The sequence below is a fragment of the Vidua chalybeata genome, chromosome Z (assembly GCF_026979565.1).
Source record: "Vidua chalybeata isolate OUT-0048 chromosome Z, bVidCha1 merged haplotype, whole genome shotgun sequence".
Taxonomy (NCBI): Eukaryota; Metazoa; Chordata; class Aves; order Passeriformes; family Viduidae; genus Vidua; species Vidua chalybeata.
Genome location: NC_071570.1, coordinates 35,396,202 through 35,411,975, shown reverse-complemented (window position 1 = coordinate 35,411,975; position 15,774 = coordinate 35,396,202). Strand labels below are relative to the sequence as shown.

At 37.3% G+C, this 15,774-nt stretch overlaps 1 protein-coding gene across 2 annotated transcripts in view; it reads left to right on the top strand.

The window, feature by feature from the left end:
* The window catches only part of PARP8 (poly(ADP-ribose) polymerase family member 8), a 118,288-nt gene that overhangs the window by 60,005 nt on the left and 42,509 nt on the right, over nt 1-15,774 (top strand). For both annotated transcript variants that reach the window (XM_053931791.1, XM_053931790.1), the window contains exons 4-9: nt 2,683-2,772; nt 4,066-4,136; nt 6,486-6,563; nt 11,171-11,265; nt 14,528-14,588; nt 15,565-15,655. In XM_053931791.1, coding sequence (XP_053787766.1) covers nt 2,683-2,772; nt 4,066-4,136; nt 6,486-6,563; nt 11,171-11,265; nt 14,528-14,588; nt 15,565-15,655 — 486 coding nt within the window. The remainder of the gene's footprint in view (nt 1-2,682; nt 2,773-4,065; nt 4,137-6,485; nt 6,564-11,170; nt 11,266-14,527; nt 14,589-15,564; nt 15,656-15,774) is intronic.

The following is a 15,774-nucleotide window of genomic DNA, read 5'->3' as shown; positions in this document are numbered from 1 at the left end:
AGTTTTAAGTCGTACCTATGGAAACCATAATGTGACGTGACAACTTTCAATAATGGAAAGTGTTTGAGGGTTTCATATTTAAGAGTGAAAGCTAAAAACGTGCTCACAAAGGCACACTGAGGACTTAACAGGAATAGTGTTGAAACAGTAATGTCTGAAAGTTACCTATCCATTGCTAGAGTTGTGAAAACATAACTGAAAAGTTTAGAGCCAGGTAATAACAGTTTCAGCAAAGTATTGCTGTAACAATTTTCTCATAACATTGACACAACTGGGGAAAATAATCTTTTAAGGAGCAGTTATAGAATATAACGTCCATGAGTAGACTGAAGTCCCACTTCACACATGAGTGTATCATGACTCCTCTAGGTACCAGCAGAACAGCAAGCATTTTGCTAATGAATTTATGTTCAGAATTATTTGTGTTGGCTGACAGTAGAACTGCTGTAGTCTTTTATCCCAGTGATTTGTCAGTTACACACCTTCTTAGACCTCAGTAGATGGCAGGAGAGATGGAGAGAACCAGTTTGGCAACTAGTAGTTTGCTGCATCACTCTGCTAGGTCCAGGCACTGTGTCCTCCAGTGAAGAGGATAAGTAGTCCTAGGTGTTAGAAACGAGTTGTTGAAGAAACCAGATTGAAGCCATTATCTTAATTTCAAGTCTCGTCATATTGATGGAAGGAAAAAAAAACTGAATAGCTGCCGAATAGCAAAGGAAAAAAAAAAAAAAACTTGACAGTGAAAGTCATATTATCCAGCTGCCAAGAAAGAAGGACAATGGACATAAAAATATAATTAAAATCTATTAAACCTGTAGCTGAGCAGTCCTTTTTCCATATATGTATGTATATTCTGTACAGAACATACTCTGTTCCTAGTTTTCTGTACAGCAATAAGCTGTAGCACAAGGATTTCCTCTCTCCCTTCCATGTATGTGGTGTTAAGTCTATTTAGAGCCAAATTATGGCCTCAGTTATCTCAGCTTATTAGACTCTATAGCAGTAACTTACACTCCCAAAACTGGGAAACAGATGTGCTTGTGCTGTATGTGCAAAGTGGACGGAAATGATGGTGACAAAGTGGAGAATATAAACAGAGGCAAGGCAGGGCTTCTTGCAGAGGGCAAGCTGCAGCTGTCCTGTGGCTACAGCTCACAGCCCCTCCTGCCAATAGACAAAAGCGGGAGAAGGAATTAATGCTGGCAGGAGGGACCCCGCTTAGTTTACACAATGCCATGGCTGTAAAACGTCCCTGTGCCCAGTGTGTAGCTCAGCAGCCGCAGACTGATGTTTTGCTGTGCACACAGGAGTGCAGGGCTTGGGCATCAGGAGGTGTTGGCCTCCTGCAACATTGCCCCCACACAGCATGTGTGTGTGGAGCCAGCCACAGATCCCTCAGATTGCCTCACAGGACAGCACAGCAGTGGGAGTAGGCAAAGGTGTGGGACAGAGTCAGACCTGGCAGGTGTGTGTGAGTGTGGCAGAAAGGCTGTTTTGCAGGTGGCAGCCAGGAAAACCCATCTCTGTGTGTGGTGTAGCTGCTGCTCTGCCCAGCCTGGCACATGGTGTAAGGAATGGCCACAACCCCATGCTCCCTCTTTGATAAAGGTGGCTAAGAACTGCTGTGATACAAAGGATGATATTACTGAACTTTCCTCCCAGTAAATGTTAACACCTGCAATGTTTCACTGGGAGCACTCAAAAGGTTTGAGGCTGCAGCAGTATGCTTAAAATTGCATGTGATTTCTTGCACATTGCGGATGTGGGACCAAAGTGTTTAAAGCTATAATACATTAGTCCTTCTTTCAGTTCTCTTACTTGTCACTTTATCTGTGATTGTCTTAATTGTCAGGCTTTCTGTTCTAGAGCATAGCATATGTTTCAATTCAGCCCAGACCATTAGAAAACAAAGTATCATTACTTTCATAAGCAGTTTAGCAACACAAGCAAAATTAGCTCCTGCAGATAGTACAGAAGACCCTGCTACTTCTTGGTTTTTGTTAGGAAACATTAAATTGGAAAGAAAAAAAAGAAACCAAACTAAAAATACCAGAACAGACACAGTCCTCGGTCTAATCCCTACACTTTTAAAGAAAATTTGGTTAAATAGTTATAATATTCATACATACAAATGTTTTGGTTAAGTGGGAGGGATTTCTTTTCTCCCTGAATCAGGTGGAAGAAAGGTTATCCACAGATTTGAAGACACTTCAAATAACCTTTATGTGACTAGACAAAATGAGGCACAGGTATTTGGCATAATTGGCTGTTAACACCCAGCCTAGTGCAGCTTTCACTCTGCATATCAGATCTAGCTTGAGTTTTGATGTCAGACATAGCAAAAAACATAGAAAAAGTATTAATTTTGGGAAAGGTTGGCCACCCAAAGCCTTGTGGGTTGGTTCAGAACAGTGCTTGGTGTGGTTCACAAAACCCATGACATCACACTCCATGGTTTTGCTTTATAAAGTTTGGGTCTGAATCTCCTGTACTTATAACATTTTTGGTTTTGTTAACAATTTCAAGGGAAAAAAGCCAAACACACCTGGAAGGTGGTAATGCTCAGCTTCCTTAAGTATCTGGGGAGTGGTTCCTTGTGACAAAAATCTGGGATAGGAAACATTGGAAGGGGCTGACAAAGCACAATGGAACTTCACCATGCAAAGTATTTTTCTTTTGTAGATAACACTTACGTTTCCAGTTCTGATAATGATGAAGATGTGTTAGTTACAACAGAGCCAATTCCAGTAATTTTCCACCAAATTGCTACAGGTAATCCTATGTCCGGAGAGTTTTCTCAAATTCATAATTTTGGAGGAAAGCTAAGATGTTGTCTGCACTCAGAGAGAGATATTATATTAAAGTGTACAGCTGTACAGTTTGCTCTTTTCTCTGGGCTTGTTCTAGTAAATTGTCCTACATTTCAGAATAGAAGAAATTAAAATATTTCTTTTGGGGATCACTACAATTGTGTGCAGAATGTATGTTTTGCTTTTAATGTCTTGCAGCCTGTGCTAGAGCAATTCCCCTTGAATACAGCTAGAGATGCTTAATACTTTCCAATTATGAGTTTCCATGATCAGTTGCTTAAAACTTCACTAAATCTTCACTACTGTGATGAAACAGTCTATAACTACCACTGCCTCTGGTGAATTATTTCAGGAAATGGTTCAGCTGTTTCACTAAATTGCACTATAGAAAAATGATTTGTTTTTTCACAGTGATTTTGGGGGCCCTCTCATTATAAATTATTTCCTTATTTTCAAAAAGTACTTGATACATGAAAGGGTATGCTTGTTAGACATACAGGCACATTTGTATTGTGTTTAATAAAAATTTGTGCAGTCCATGGAAACAGTTTAGATTCCAGTAGACAAATTATCTGATAATTTCAGGCTGCAGAATAAACTGCACAGAGTCTTAATTCTGGCAGTTCTTCAGATAGGAACACTTGACATCGTAATTTTTTATTATTATTATAATTCTTTAGGGCATTTTTTTGCATAACAGAGACTTATTTTGAATTCCACTGGGGGACCAGTATGATCTTCACTCTCTCATTTATACAGATGTAAATCAAGAATAATCTTACTGATGTTATTGCAACAGCACACAAACAAAATCTTGCTATTATCGTCAAAAGTTTGTGATAAATTTTACTTGTAAATATTTCTTTACTTTGAAAAGCAATTAAGCCTGAAATTTACAATAGAGTAAAAATCTATCTTTTATATAGAAGATTTTGTTTTCCTGAGGGGTTTGATTTTTCATTCTTTTATAAATTACATGAAATTAATGAATGACACTAAATTGTATATCATGAATTGGGAAAAACAAATGTCCTAGATGGATCTGCTGAGTTTCAATTCACACTTTAAAAAAGTCTTCTGGGAAGTAGAGACTTCCTAATTTTAGACTGTTGCCTTGTAAACTCTTTAATGGATTTCATATCTGTAAATTTTTGTTCCTTATTTGCTCTACTACTGCAACTAAGAATTCCAAGTCTGCAAAACTATTTCACTTTTTTTTTCTACACATATGTTGTTTGTTTTCCTTTTTTTTAAGAATTAAGAAAAACCAATGATGTCAACTATTGCTTATCCATAAAGTCAAAATTACAGAGGGAGAATGGAGAGGTATGTATTTCTTATATGCATATTTTAACAGAAATTATTTTAAGAAGCAAAAGAAAATAATAGAATATGAATATTTACCATAGACTTCCTATCAAATGTGCTTATTCAGTCTGTGCATGTTTACATGTTTTAGAAGGTGACCATATTTCTCTGGGTGGATTAACCAGTGATTCACTTAGTTGGGATAGAAATTCTCCTCCTACCCTAGGAAATATGGTTTTGGTGTTTCATTTTTTGTTCAACAGTGTTATAGACCCTGTTGGCCTTAAATATACTGCTCTCCCAGAAAAGTAGATAGTGATTCCATTACCTTTTAACCTACTCTGGCACATAAGACCTCATCTCAATTACTTCCTACTCACTGCTTCTTCATATAACTTGCAGCAATCCCGCTGCAGACTCTAGACCTCTGCAGGACTCTTTTCACCATAAGCAGGGTCTTGAGTGTTAGGGTCTTCCAGGCACGGTGGCATTTGCCCTGTGCCTCTTGCACAGCTGACCAGTCTCGCTGAGACATTAAGAAAAAAGTGACACTAAGGTGAAATCCACATGTGGGGCTTGACAGTGTCATGGCCTCAAAGAAGGTACCACATAGGCTCTTGCCTCAAGCAAGAGATTAAATATTGTCAGGACCTCAGGTGCTTGACCTAAAGTCTTCCTTTGGTAAGGGTGGGTGCTGAGTTTCTTACCCTGGAAATGGGAGGTAAGCATGCCTAGATGCTATGTGTATCATTTTTTTAGTAAATGAAATGTCATTTGACATGAAAAGCTGTACTGAAAATACTTTGCTTCTAGTGCCTCATTGTATTCAGTGCTCTAAGAAAAACAAGTGTGGGAAGAATTTACCCATTTCCTTAAAAGCCTGAAATATAGTTAGCTTCTGTGGGACTGAGTTTGAGCTTCTATTTTGTTTCTAGTTGAATTAGGTATTTAAATGTGAAAGTATTGAAAAAAAAATCCTTTATAAACAGTCTTTTAACACTGATTATTTCTGTTGGCTAGACAGTTTAAGGTTGGTTAGGATATGATGGGTTGGTCACTATTCTAATGTGAGAGTTCTGTGTGGAATTTTTTTTCAGTTGATTTCTGTTTTGAAACATACTTTCCTCTGAAGTAATTTTATTGTAAGATGAAGAAGACTAAAGTTATTTTATTTATTTTCAGTAAAGTAAAAGTAGAAATTATTTTTTATGTCTTGCCAGAAGTCGCCATGAGATTGGATAAATACACTTTTGCACTATATGCATACATACAGCGAATAGAGCAGGAATTTAGAGGCAGAGGTAGAAAAATGGGATTACAGTGTCTGACCACAGAAATTGGTTATAAGTGTACATACATACTGATATTTGTGGCTATGGAATTTAGGAGTAACTTCTACTTTTTTGATTCATATTTCTGATTTCTATTCCATTATGGCATGTGTGTGTAGGACACAAATAAGAAAAAAGTGGTTAATACATTACGTTCAGGCTGAAGTGAAGAATGATGATTTTACTAGGTGTTCTTTAGGGGCTACTAGTCACCATATGGCATAGAAATAACACATGCAATGTGGGAAACAAGAATTACTCTCTCAAGCAATTACATAATTATAAGTAAAAGTTCTAGTGCTGGGAAAACTTCATCTCATGCTGAGTTGCAGTCAGTACCAGGATCAGTTCCATTTACTTGACAATTTTATTCAGAAAGCAGCCTATTTGGAGCAGATTTTACTTAGGTAAGCATAAGACTCTCTAATCCTTACTTTTCACTGTCTCAGAGAAGAGCTACTCAGGAAATTAAGTTTGAAATTTTCCTAGCACCAGGGTGGAACTTCTGTTAAAAATAATAATTAAGCAGCAGAGTGTCAGGTTTTCACAGAAGGAGACATAAGTTATTCCATGCTTGGACTTGGATTATTTCCTGAAACTATTAGGGTTTAATTCTGAGAATAAAGTAAAATAAAATTGTAGTAGGTTGCTGACACACCAAAAGATGTCCATCCAGAACCAGTCTTGATGGTAAAGTCATGCTTTGTGTAGCAAAAGCACAGAGTGAAGTATCCTCCCAAAGTCTGCTGAATTATCCAGTTCTTTAAAATACAGTGCTGTGTTTCTAACCACACAAGTATTATTTCTCCAGCATATATTCAAGGTGTTTTTATATACCCTCTATTAAATGCTTTTTTCTTGTGATATTTCATCATTCTTAAAATGGGCCCTCTGGAAAAATTATACTGAAAGATCTTTTAAGAAAGGATGCCATGAGCTTATTTGTAAAAGCATAATTCCTGTAGTTCCATTTTGATCTATACATGCAAGGTCAACATACTGCTTTTATCATTGTTAACTTTCCTTTTCCATTAAGGAGTCACGGCACAGCAGCACAGTTGAAGAAGACTCTGAAGGAGATAATGACTCTGAGGAATTTTATTATGGAGGACAGGTAATGCAGGACATTTTTTGTGCAAGTTCCAAGAAAGTAATATTTGAGAGTTCTTAGGTTCATTCCATTGCAAATTTATAATAATATTTAATTTCTTATATTTTTTCACTGTTGAGTAGAGTGGCATGTGTATATATGTACATACTATTTTATGGCATATTGAAATATTAAATGTGTTCAAAGTTATAACATATTCAAAATAAGATTACTTTGCTTACTTTCGCAAAGCTATAAGAATGAAAAAAGCAAATACCCTTCAGAAAGCTTGAAAATAGAAACTACTTGCTTACTTCCAGGAAACAGATAACTGACTCTGTAAAGCTTACCTCATTATTAATACAAATGGGAAGCCAGGCTGGATCCAAATCTGTTTCCTTCTGGAGAATTGCCATTTTTTAAAATAAAGAGCACTGCATTTTTATGGCGAAAATCGTTATTACAAAACAATTTTGGTCTAGGCAATAGTCCATTCTTTTTCTGAGCTCTAGAGTAAAATTCACCTTGAAAAATGCTGCATATTTTAGATGATTGTACTCTCTGTGCCTTTCCTTCTTGTTCCCTCAGCAGAATTAATTCTTACATTCTCTTGTGTATTGGGAAATAAAATCTTTTCATGCCTTTTTTTCTTTTGCAGTGTGCTTTGCTATGCTAGTCTCTTTATTCAGATTTCTCTTATTTTTTAGCCTCAGTGTTGCCCCAAGGAATCATTCCTCACTTATGTTTATTAGAACTATTTATTTCTATGAACATTTTAGTGAATTACGGTCACTGTTTACGAAGGTTGTCCCTTACCTCAGCCTTGAGGCTGAAGCCATCCGTGCCCTGGGTGCAGAGCCAAGGCTGCAGGAGCACGCCAGCAGTGCCAGCAGGGTGGGTCGGTGCAGAGAGTGTGGGATGCTGATGAGCAGGACATCACTGAGCCTCTTCTCTTACAGAGCCAACAGTGCGGTGGGGTTAGCACACAAAATTCATGTTGAGGTGCTGTACAGTAAAAAAAAAAAAACAATCCAACAAAACCCCACAAACAAACAAAACAACCCCATGCCCCTGAAAAGCTATTAAAATTTATATTGAAGGTGGAACTGAAATAATTTATTTTCTTTTTTTGAAATAGCCGACATGGGGAATTGACTCATGTTCACTTTAGAAATGACTGCAGGAATTGCCTCCCTTCAGCTGCCAATTCCTACAGCCCCATGCTGGGGAGTGCTGGGGAGGACCATATACATAATTCACTGCAAAGAGAGATGTTTTATTTTAATCTGCCTGAGAGAAAAAAGCTTCTGATCTTGTCCTGTAGTGATGAGTCACGTGTACTTGCTTCATTTTTCAACTCTGAAGGGCAGTAACCTCAAGGTGAAGGAAAAGGCATAAAACATCTGGGAGTGCTTATTTCTTGAACCAGGGCTGATACATTTAGTAAAGGATGCCTGGCAGTGACCAAATGAATTAATAAAAATTAGCACTGCCTGTGAGATATGAACACAGATAACAATACAGCATTTTGCAGGGCGTAAAAGACCTGTGTAATAGTCAAGACTGGTTAGAATTTAAGTGCCTTATATTAAAATGGAAACTAGATTATATTGCATTGTCTTTGCTATGACATAGTACATTTAACTGAAGGAATAGTAACTAGCAAAAAAAAAATCAGGTCTGCAATAAAAATAAAATATCAGTTGATTATTACTATTTTGAATATAAAATATCCATATACAAAATACAGTGAACAAGAAAAAGAAAAAAAAAGAAGACATCACAGAAAGTGTATTTAAAAAGAGGAAAAAAGGACATGTCTAATTTAAAATCTCATGGTCAAACAAAGACATTTAGCATTAAAAAGTAATACTGGGGACTCAGAAAATAAAGAGGAAATCAGGTAATGAGCAAAGTTCCTTGAAAGACAGAAAAGAGCAATCCTTTTTCAAGCAGAGTGTTTGCAGGAGTTGTCAAGTCAGCACCAGGTGTATTAGGGAGAAAAAAAGATTTGACCGTATATGTGGGGAACAAGCAAGGTGGGCTCCTTCATTTGATACGAGTGTCTGTTGTGCCCACAGAGAGAGGGGGCAGAAATACTGACTTTAACAAATAGAGGGAAGAGATGCCAGCGTAATTGTATGCAACAGAGTTAGGAAGGATGGAGGTCAGGATAATTCTTAGCATTTTCTAAGCTGCAGCTGGAAATATAGGAGAGCTGCTGCTGATGAAACAAGGCCCGTGGAAGCTGGGAAATGGCATTTGATGGGCAGTGTAAAAAAGATGCAACCCTTTGCTCATAAATTAAATGTTTGTATCCAGTTCCTAGGCACCTGCTTGTAATCCTCCCTAATGATTTAATGGATAAATACTTTAAAGTAGATAAGTAGTTCAATAGTCTAAGACCTATTGATTTTCAATGGGATTTAGGTTTGTAAATCGCTTAATCTCCTTCTAAAAAGCAACCTTTTGTCAAATAATCTGAGTAAGGTCTCAGATTAAAAACGGAGACTTTCTGAACATAGACCTTTCAGTCCCAGCAAAGTTACCAAATTTTTTAGCTTTTATATTCACTTTTTCTGCAACTCTGTTAATTCTTGCTTTGAATCTCTATCTTCTACATTTGCAAATAAGAACAGGAGATGAAAACAGAAATACTACTGCCTTTGGCTTTCTCTCTGCATGTCTCTTGTGCTTCAGCTACAAGACATATTTGAAAATGTAGAAATACAAAACCCTGACAGCTTCCTCTGCATACATCAATATGTCTGTGGCACTAATTCAGGGGTGGGAAGTACCATACTGTGTTCTTAAAATTTGCCAGAGCACTGCTTTATTTCCTTTTTAAGTTCATAGCCTCTTACCATGAGAAAATAGATTAGAAAAAAACATTATTTTGAGCAGTGTAGTGTTCTGCATAATGTTCCTTTTGTATTTTACAATTATTGAAATATAAGACTGATTTAAAAATCTGGTTTAGGACCAACAAAGGTGGCAAGTGCCCCACAGCTACAATTTGTGAAATGATTGCTGTGCTTTCTTTGGAAGCAGGACAGCAATTATTTACGCATCTTTAAAGAAGTCTTCTTTGAGTAATAAGCATGTAAAAAGGATTGGTTTCACCCTACCTAAAGTGAAAAAAATTACAGTAACAATTTTCTTCCCGTGCTCTTCTACTTGGAAAATTGTTCTGACATGCCCTGCCCAAACAAAGGAAAGATACTTTTTTATAACCTTCTGGTAATGAATATCATTGGTATCTCTAAAAAATAATGTCAATGCCATGCTGAAGAATTTTGTGCCTTATACTTAAAGAATTCTAAGTCTAAGTCTAATCAAATTACTCTCTGCTGATTTTCAAATGTAAAAAGGTGATCATCTGATTATTATTTTAGGACTACTGATGCTTAATTAAAATGAAAAGTGCATCTCTTAAGTATCAGAGCTGAAAGTGTCATAGAATTGGTTTCCTATAGATTTGGGTGTACAAATGGAAGAAGCAGTATGGATGGGGGTCTGCAATAACAAGGATTCTCTGCAGGATTCCTGTATATATGGAATCTATATCTATATCTAATCTATCTATATCTATATCTATATCTATGTGTGTGGGGGGGGGTCTAAAGGGATACATTGCATTCTGCTGCTTTGCTCTCTGAATTTGTCAAAGCTACAGACCAAATCCTACGCTCATTTCTGAATTCAAATCTAGGGAGCTCATTGATTTCTGTAGAATTATTGTCATTCTAATTATACTAAAGACATAGATTTAAGTTCACACAATCAGGATAATTTTGCTTGAGAAGAAGGTAGTAATAGGCAGATGAGACAGATGATGAATAGATTGTTACGTGCCCAAAGAGGTATTTTGGAACTTGTAAAAGATAGAAGGATATTAATATTTTGACTTCATACAGTCCAGCCAAACCAGTTCACAAGTTTTCCTTCTTGGTGTAAGCACAAACATAACTTTTTCCATTTTTCATGTAGAGTTTGAAAAAATAAAAGGGGGGGTTGTTGTCTAGATGTGTATTTCTTTATACCTTCTCTGGTGTAATACTTAACATGGGAAAGTATTCTTTTAATTTTTTTTTTTTCATTTGATATTATTGCACTGGTGGGTGGGCAGAATGTAGCCAGTGAGTAAGCTAAAAAAGTAATTTAGATGCTGAGGTGCTGGGTATAGAGAATAGTTTAATGCTTCTCTTGTGCCCAAGCCATTCTGTATCTAGCATATATGAGAATGTGGCAACAAACAAGAGCGAGCAAACCTTTGTGCTGTAGTGGTTGGACTAGGGTGACAAAACTGAGGACATCTGATTCTTATCCTACTTAACATTTTTAAAATACAGAAGTGTCCCAGAATAAAATAGGACTGATGGATGAGTCCTTTGCAGCTTCTCTTCCCACAAACAGGAAGAAAACCCTCAAAACACTTCAAGGCTTAGGTGCCTGCTTTGAAAATCTTACTACTTTAGCAGATGAGGTGGCTCCAGAGCCTCAACTTGTCCCTTCTGAGTGTGGCATTAAGGAATCTTAATGCCATGAATTCTACAGAGAGTAAATAGTCCAAATCAGGTGCCAGAAATTAAATACAGAACTCCTCTAAGATATTTTTCTTTCCCCAACAGGTTAGCTATGATGGTGAACTTCACAAGCATCCACAGCTGGAGGCTGATCTAACCGCAGTGAGAGAGATCTATGGACCTAATGCAGTATCTCTCAGGTATCGCACTGGCCTTTCTGTATTGTGGAACCCTTATGTTTTGGACTTTGAATACTATATGGACCTTCCCTGACTGCTAAAGCACAAGTCTTTTCTGGTAATCTCTTCATGTTGTGTGCAAACCAGTATCAGTGCTGGGTTTTTGGAGATTCTTTTGTTGTTCAGCATGGTTACAAGTAGCTGTGCTAAGAACAGCCCTGTTCTAAAACATCATTGGCTTTTGCAGTTCTAGTCAGGCAGTTGTGTTTTTTTGTAAATTACTATTCAACATTTCTCTAAACCTTTGTTAAACTCTTTTTCTGTCATAGTCTGTATTTTGCCCTGGAGGTGAACAAAAAGAATGATAAGAGATTTAATGAATACTTACCCTAGGGAATGACTGAAGGAATTTGATTTGTCCAATCTAGGAGAAAGAGAGAGAGAGAAGACACAATAGCAGTTTTTCTTCTTCAAAAAGAAGCTGTTTGTAGGTAGAAGAAGTGATCAAATGCTCTGTATTGTCACCATGTGAGAGATAGTAAGAAGCTAGGGTTTGATCAGAGATTAGGGAAGTTTTTAGATTGTGGGGATCCTCCACAGGGAAGTAGTAGAACCTTGGCCAGATGTGAATTGCTAAGAGTAATTACACACTAATTCTGTTGGGCATATATGAATGTACATGATTCTGCATAGTGCATATCGCATATATATTTTAATAAGCCTCAGATATTTTATAACTTCATTTTCCATCAATGTAATCTTAATAATTGCATAAAAATAACAGGAGGTAAGAGGTAACAGACCTGTTAGATGCATTGCAAGGAAAATATCAAAGTTGTCATACAAACCAAGTAAGAAGAAGAGAGAGCATACCTACAGCTATGGTGTACTATACCTTTTCAAACTAAATGGAAATTTATTGCACTTCAAGAACTCGGAGAATCAAAATCTGAATAGTTTTATATAGATTTAGGAAATGAATACATGTTTATTTGCTAAACTGATAACTATGAAATTCCTTCAAGATCCTAAAATGGAAACATTATGTGTAACCTTTTGACAACCTAAATGCATGTAGTTTACTGAATCAGCTGTTTCACTGGAAACTCTGTGATCCCCTTGAGCTCACTTTAGTAGAAACTGGCACCTGTGGCTGCTTTTGGCATGTGTAAAATTTTAATGCTTTATCCAATATATTGCAGCTGAAAATATTTGCAAATTCTTGGAAATACACCCCACAGCTTTAAGCGTTCAGTTTCATCCTTCTTGTGCAGCTCCACTTCTCTAAGAAGAGAGATGTTTGTCTGACAGGAGTATCCACTGAGAGTGGGTATTTCCTAGACAGTTGACCCTCCTTTCAGCAATCTCTCGCTGTCAGAGTCAGTTTTATATGTAAAAGTAAAGTTTCTGTACCTGCATGCTTTTCACCACTGCCCTTAGAAATCCGGTCACGAAAGCCCTGAGAAAGTGATCCATCCAGCTGATCTTTTGCTTATTTATTTATGGGCAGAGAACCTCTGGGAGCTTCAAAATCAAGATGTGTTGATGAAGCTATTGTAGACAGCAGATCATAAGATGCAGGTGTTGGAATAAAACATGATTTCCTCCTCATGTCAGCTTGGGAAATTAAAACTAGAGTAAGCATCATGTGTCTAAAATCCATCTTCTAGGATAGTAGTGGGATGAGGGCAAAGCGATTTCAAGTGAGTATGGAAATGTCACAGTTAAAACTAATTTTTATCTTATTCTTTCTTCACTAAACTTTCTATTCCATTAGTTTCACCATTCCTCAGTTTAATTTATAAAATTATTCTTGTTTAGAGCCTTTTGAATCTCAGTTTTGTGAGTAACACCAGCCTGTATTCATAAAAATTACTTAAGACACCATAACAATGTTTGGATCTTCTGGAAAATAAACAAAAAATCCTGATGCCGCTGTTGCATAGGGTAGTGGCTAAGCCATTCAGTAAGTGGAGAGCTTCCCTGTTTCAAAGCCAAGTTTTCAGTGAGCTGTAGGAGGTCAGCGAGTGCCTGTGTGGCACCTGCTCCAGTGTCACCTCACCTCTGGGTGACACTGAAGCAGCACCAAAGGTGGCTGGGAAATCTCCTATAATACAGCCCTGTCCTGCCCTGTGTGCGCCATGTGTGGACAGACCTGATCTAGAGAGTGAGCTTGGGTTTTCCCTGACCAGAGAGAACCACTGGGTTGCTGAATTTTGGTGGAAGGGGCTCCCTTCCACCAACTCCCAAGCTGCACAAGAGCTCAAGCGATTTCCAGTGCAAACTCAGCCCTGCCACAGCTGAGAGGTCACTTTGGTAGGAAACAGTTACATTTTACTGTTTCAAAACTGCCTTGTTGACTGATTTATGTACAACTGCTGCTCTGCACTTGGTCAAGTTTAATAGAAAAGCATGGAAGTCACTGTGACAACAAGCATAGAAATGGAGTTTTAAAGTTAAAAACATCCTAGTGGCTGGAAGCTAATCTGTGAAAATTTGAGTCATAATACTTTTACAACATTGTCCACTTAAGTAATATAAATGAAAACAGTTTTTTGTTTAGGTTATTTTGTAGCTCTATTTTTCAGAAGTCTTCAAGTACGTTGGGGGAGGGCAATCAGAGTGAGTCAGAAAACAAGAGGTAGAAAAATCGCAGTTTAAATGTAAGATTTCAGATGGTAATTAAATACCTGTCAAATCCGAATCTTGCAATACTGCACATAACAGATAGAAAAGATAACTATTGCCTTGAATACATTACACGGCAGTCTTTATTTTTGACAAACAAATGCTTGAATGAATGAAGCAATTCCCCAGGTATAACATGCCATCCTATGGCATGTTGTACAACAGGCTATGTTGTACTTGTCTTCAGTGGTTTATCTGAAGCCTGTTCTTAGGTTACTGGCTCTTAACCTGAAATACTCTTGAAAATTAACAAGATTTTCTTGTGTCATAAATGGGAGCAGCATGTGACTATTAATTTTTCTTTGTTCGTCTCTGCAACACATGAGGCAGAAATACATAGCAGCAATGGAGAGATATTTTGGGGGAATTAGTGGAAAAGGTTTAGCATGTTTAAGCAAGATCCTCTGAAAAAAGCTTTTAAGTGCAGAAGACAGTCACCCTGGGAATATTGATCCAATCTATGCAAATGTGTATTTTATAACTATTCTGATTTTACAGATAAGATAATCCTTTATAAAATCTTCAATGTTGTAAGTACTCCTGGATTGAGGAGTATCTTAAAGAGCTCTAATGTAATGTAATTATTTCCTTTCAGGGAATATGGAGCCATTGATGATGTAGATATTGATCTACATATTGATGTTAGCTTTCTTGATGTAAGTAATCTAATCACAGAATTACATAATGAACATTAATACCCATTTAATTTTGCTACACATCAGACTCTCTAGACAACGACTGATACTTTCCTTTTTTTTTGGAGACTTGATCACATTATTGATTGATATTATTGATTGAGTCACATTATTGATTGATATACATGGTGGAAAGGTTTTCTTCTGTTTTATAACCACATTATTAAAATGCTGTATTAGGCTTTTATTTGCCATGTGTGTATTTCCTTCCAAACATTTTTTGTGAATGGTAAATGTTTTAATAAATATAAATGAAACACCGTTATTTTTATGTTAACCTAGACATGAGTCAGGGGAAAGCACTTCTTACAGTCTTGAAGGGAAGAGGACTTTGTCAGGAGTGCTCCTGTACACTGATTAGAGAGAGGCTTGACTGGCAAAGGAACAGTAGTGCTGTTTGTTGGCTGTCAGCATGGCTTCTCTAGCTGTCATGCTGTCATTCAGCTTCACACTCCTTCACCTCATCTGTGCAGCAACTTCCTGGCCTCTATATAAAGAACAAAAATGAGAACTTCTAAGGTCATTATTAGCTTCTGTGCAGATATGTCTTATTACCAGGTCCACACAGCACATAAGACAGTTACTGAGCCTTATTGTTCTGTCTTTTTTGTTCCTTTGCTTCTCAGCTTTGAAGCAGTACCTGTTGCTAGATGGGAATGTGTATGCCTGTACTGTACATGCAGTGTTGTGTATAAACCTCTGCTTGGTTTAAATAAGCTCACTCAAGAACTGGAAATAGTCTGACACTGATCTTCAGGGGGTCTTGACGTGCCATAATTTGTCCTGAGACTGATGATGTTGGAGTAGATACTAAACAACTGGGTAAATGGTTGGATGGTGTTTATAGCAACCTTAAGGTAGACTGACAAAAAGCAGTAGTTCCTCATGATAGCTAATGATGTCTGTTGTTTTTTTTTTTTTTTTTGTCTTAAACTAGGAGGAGATTGCTGTGGCTTGGGATGTAATTCGCACAGAGCCTATAATAGTGCGACTGCACTGTTCACTTACACAGTACCTAAATGGTCCAGGTTGGTCAATTTTGTATGCTTCTTGTGCCTTTTGTGGTATCCAGTCTGAGCCATGGGTTAGACACTGGGTTAGACACTTACTCACTACCAAATCTTTGACCCTGCATGTGCTCAGTTCT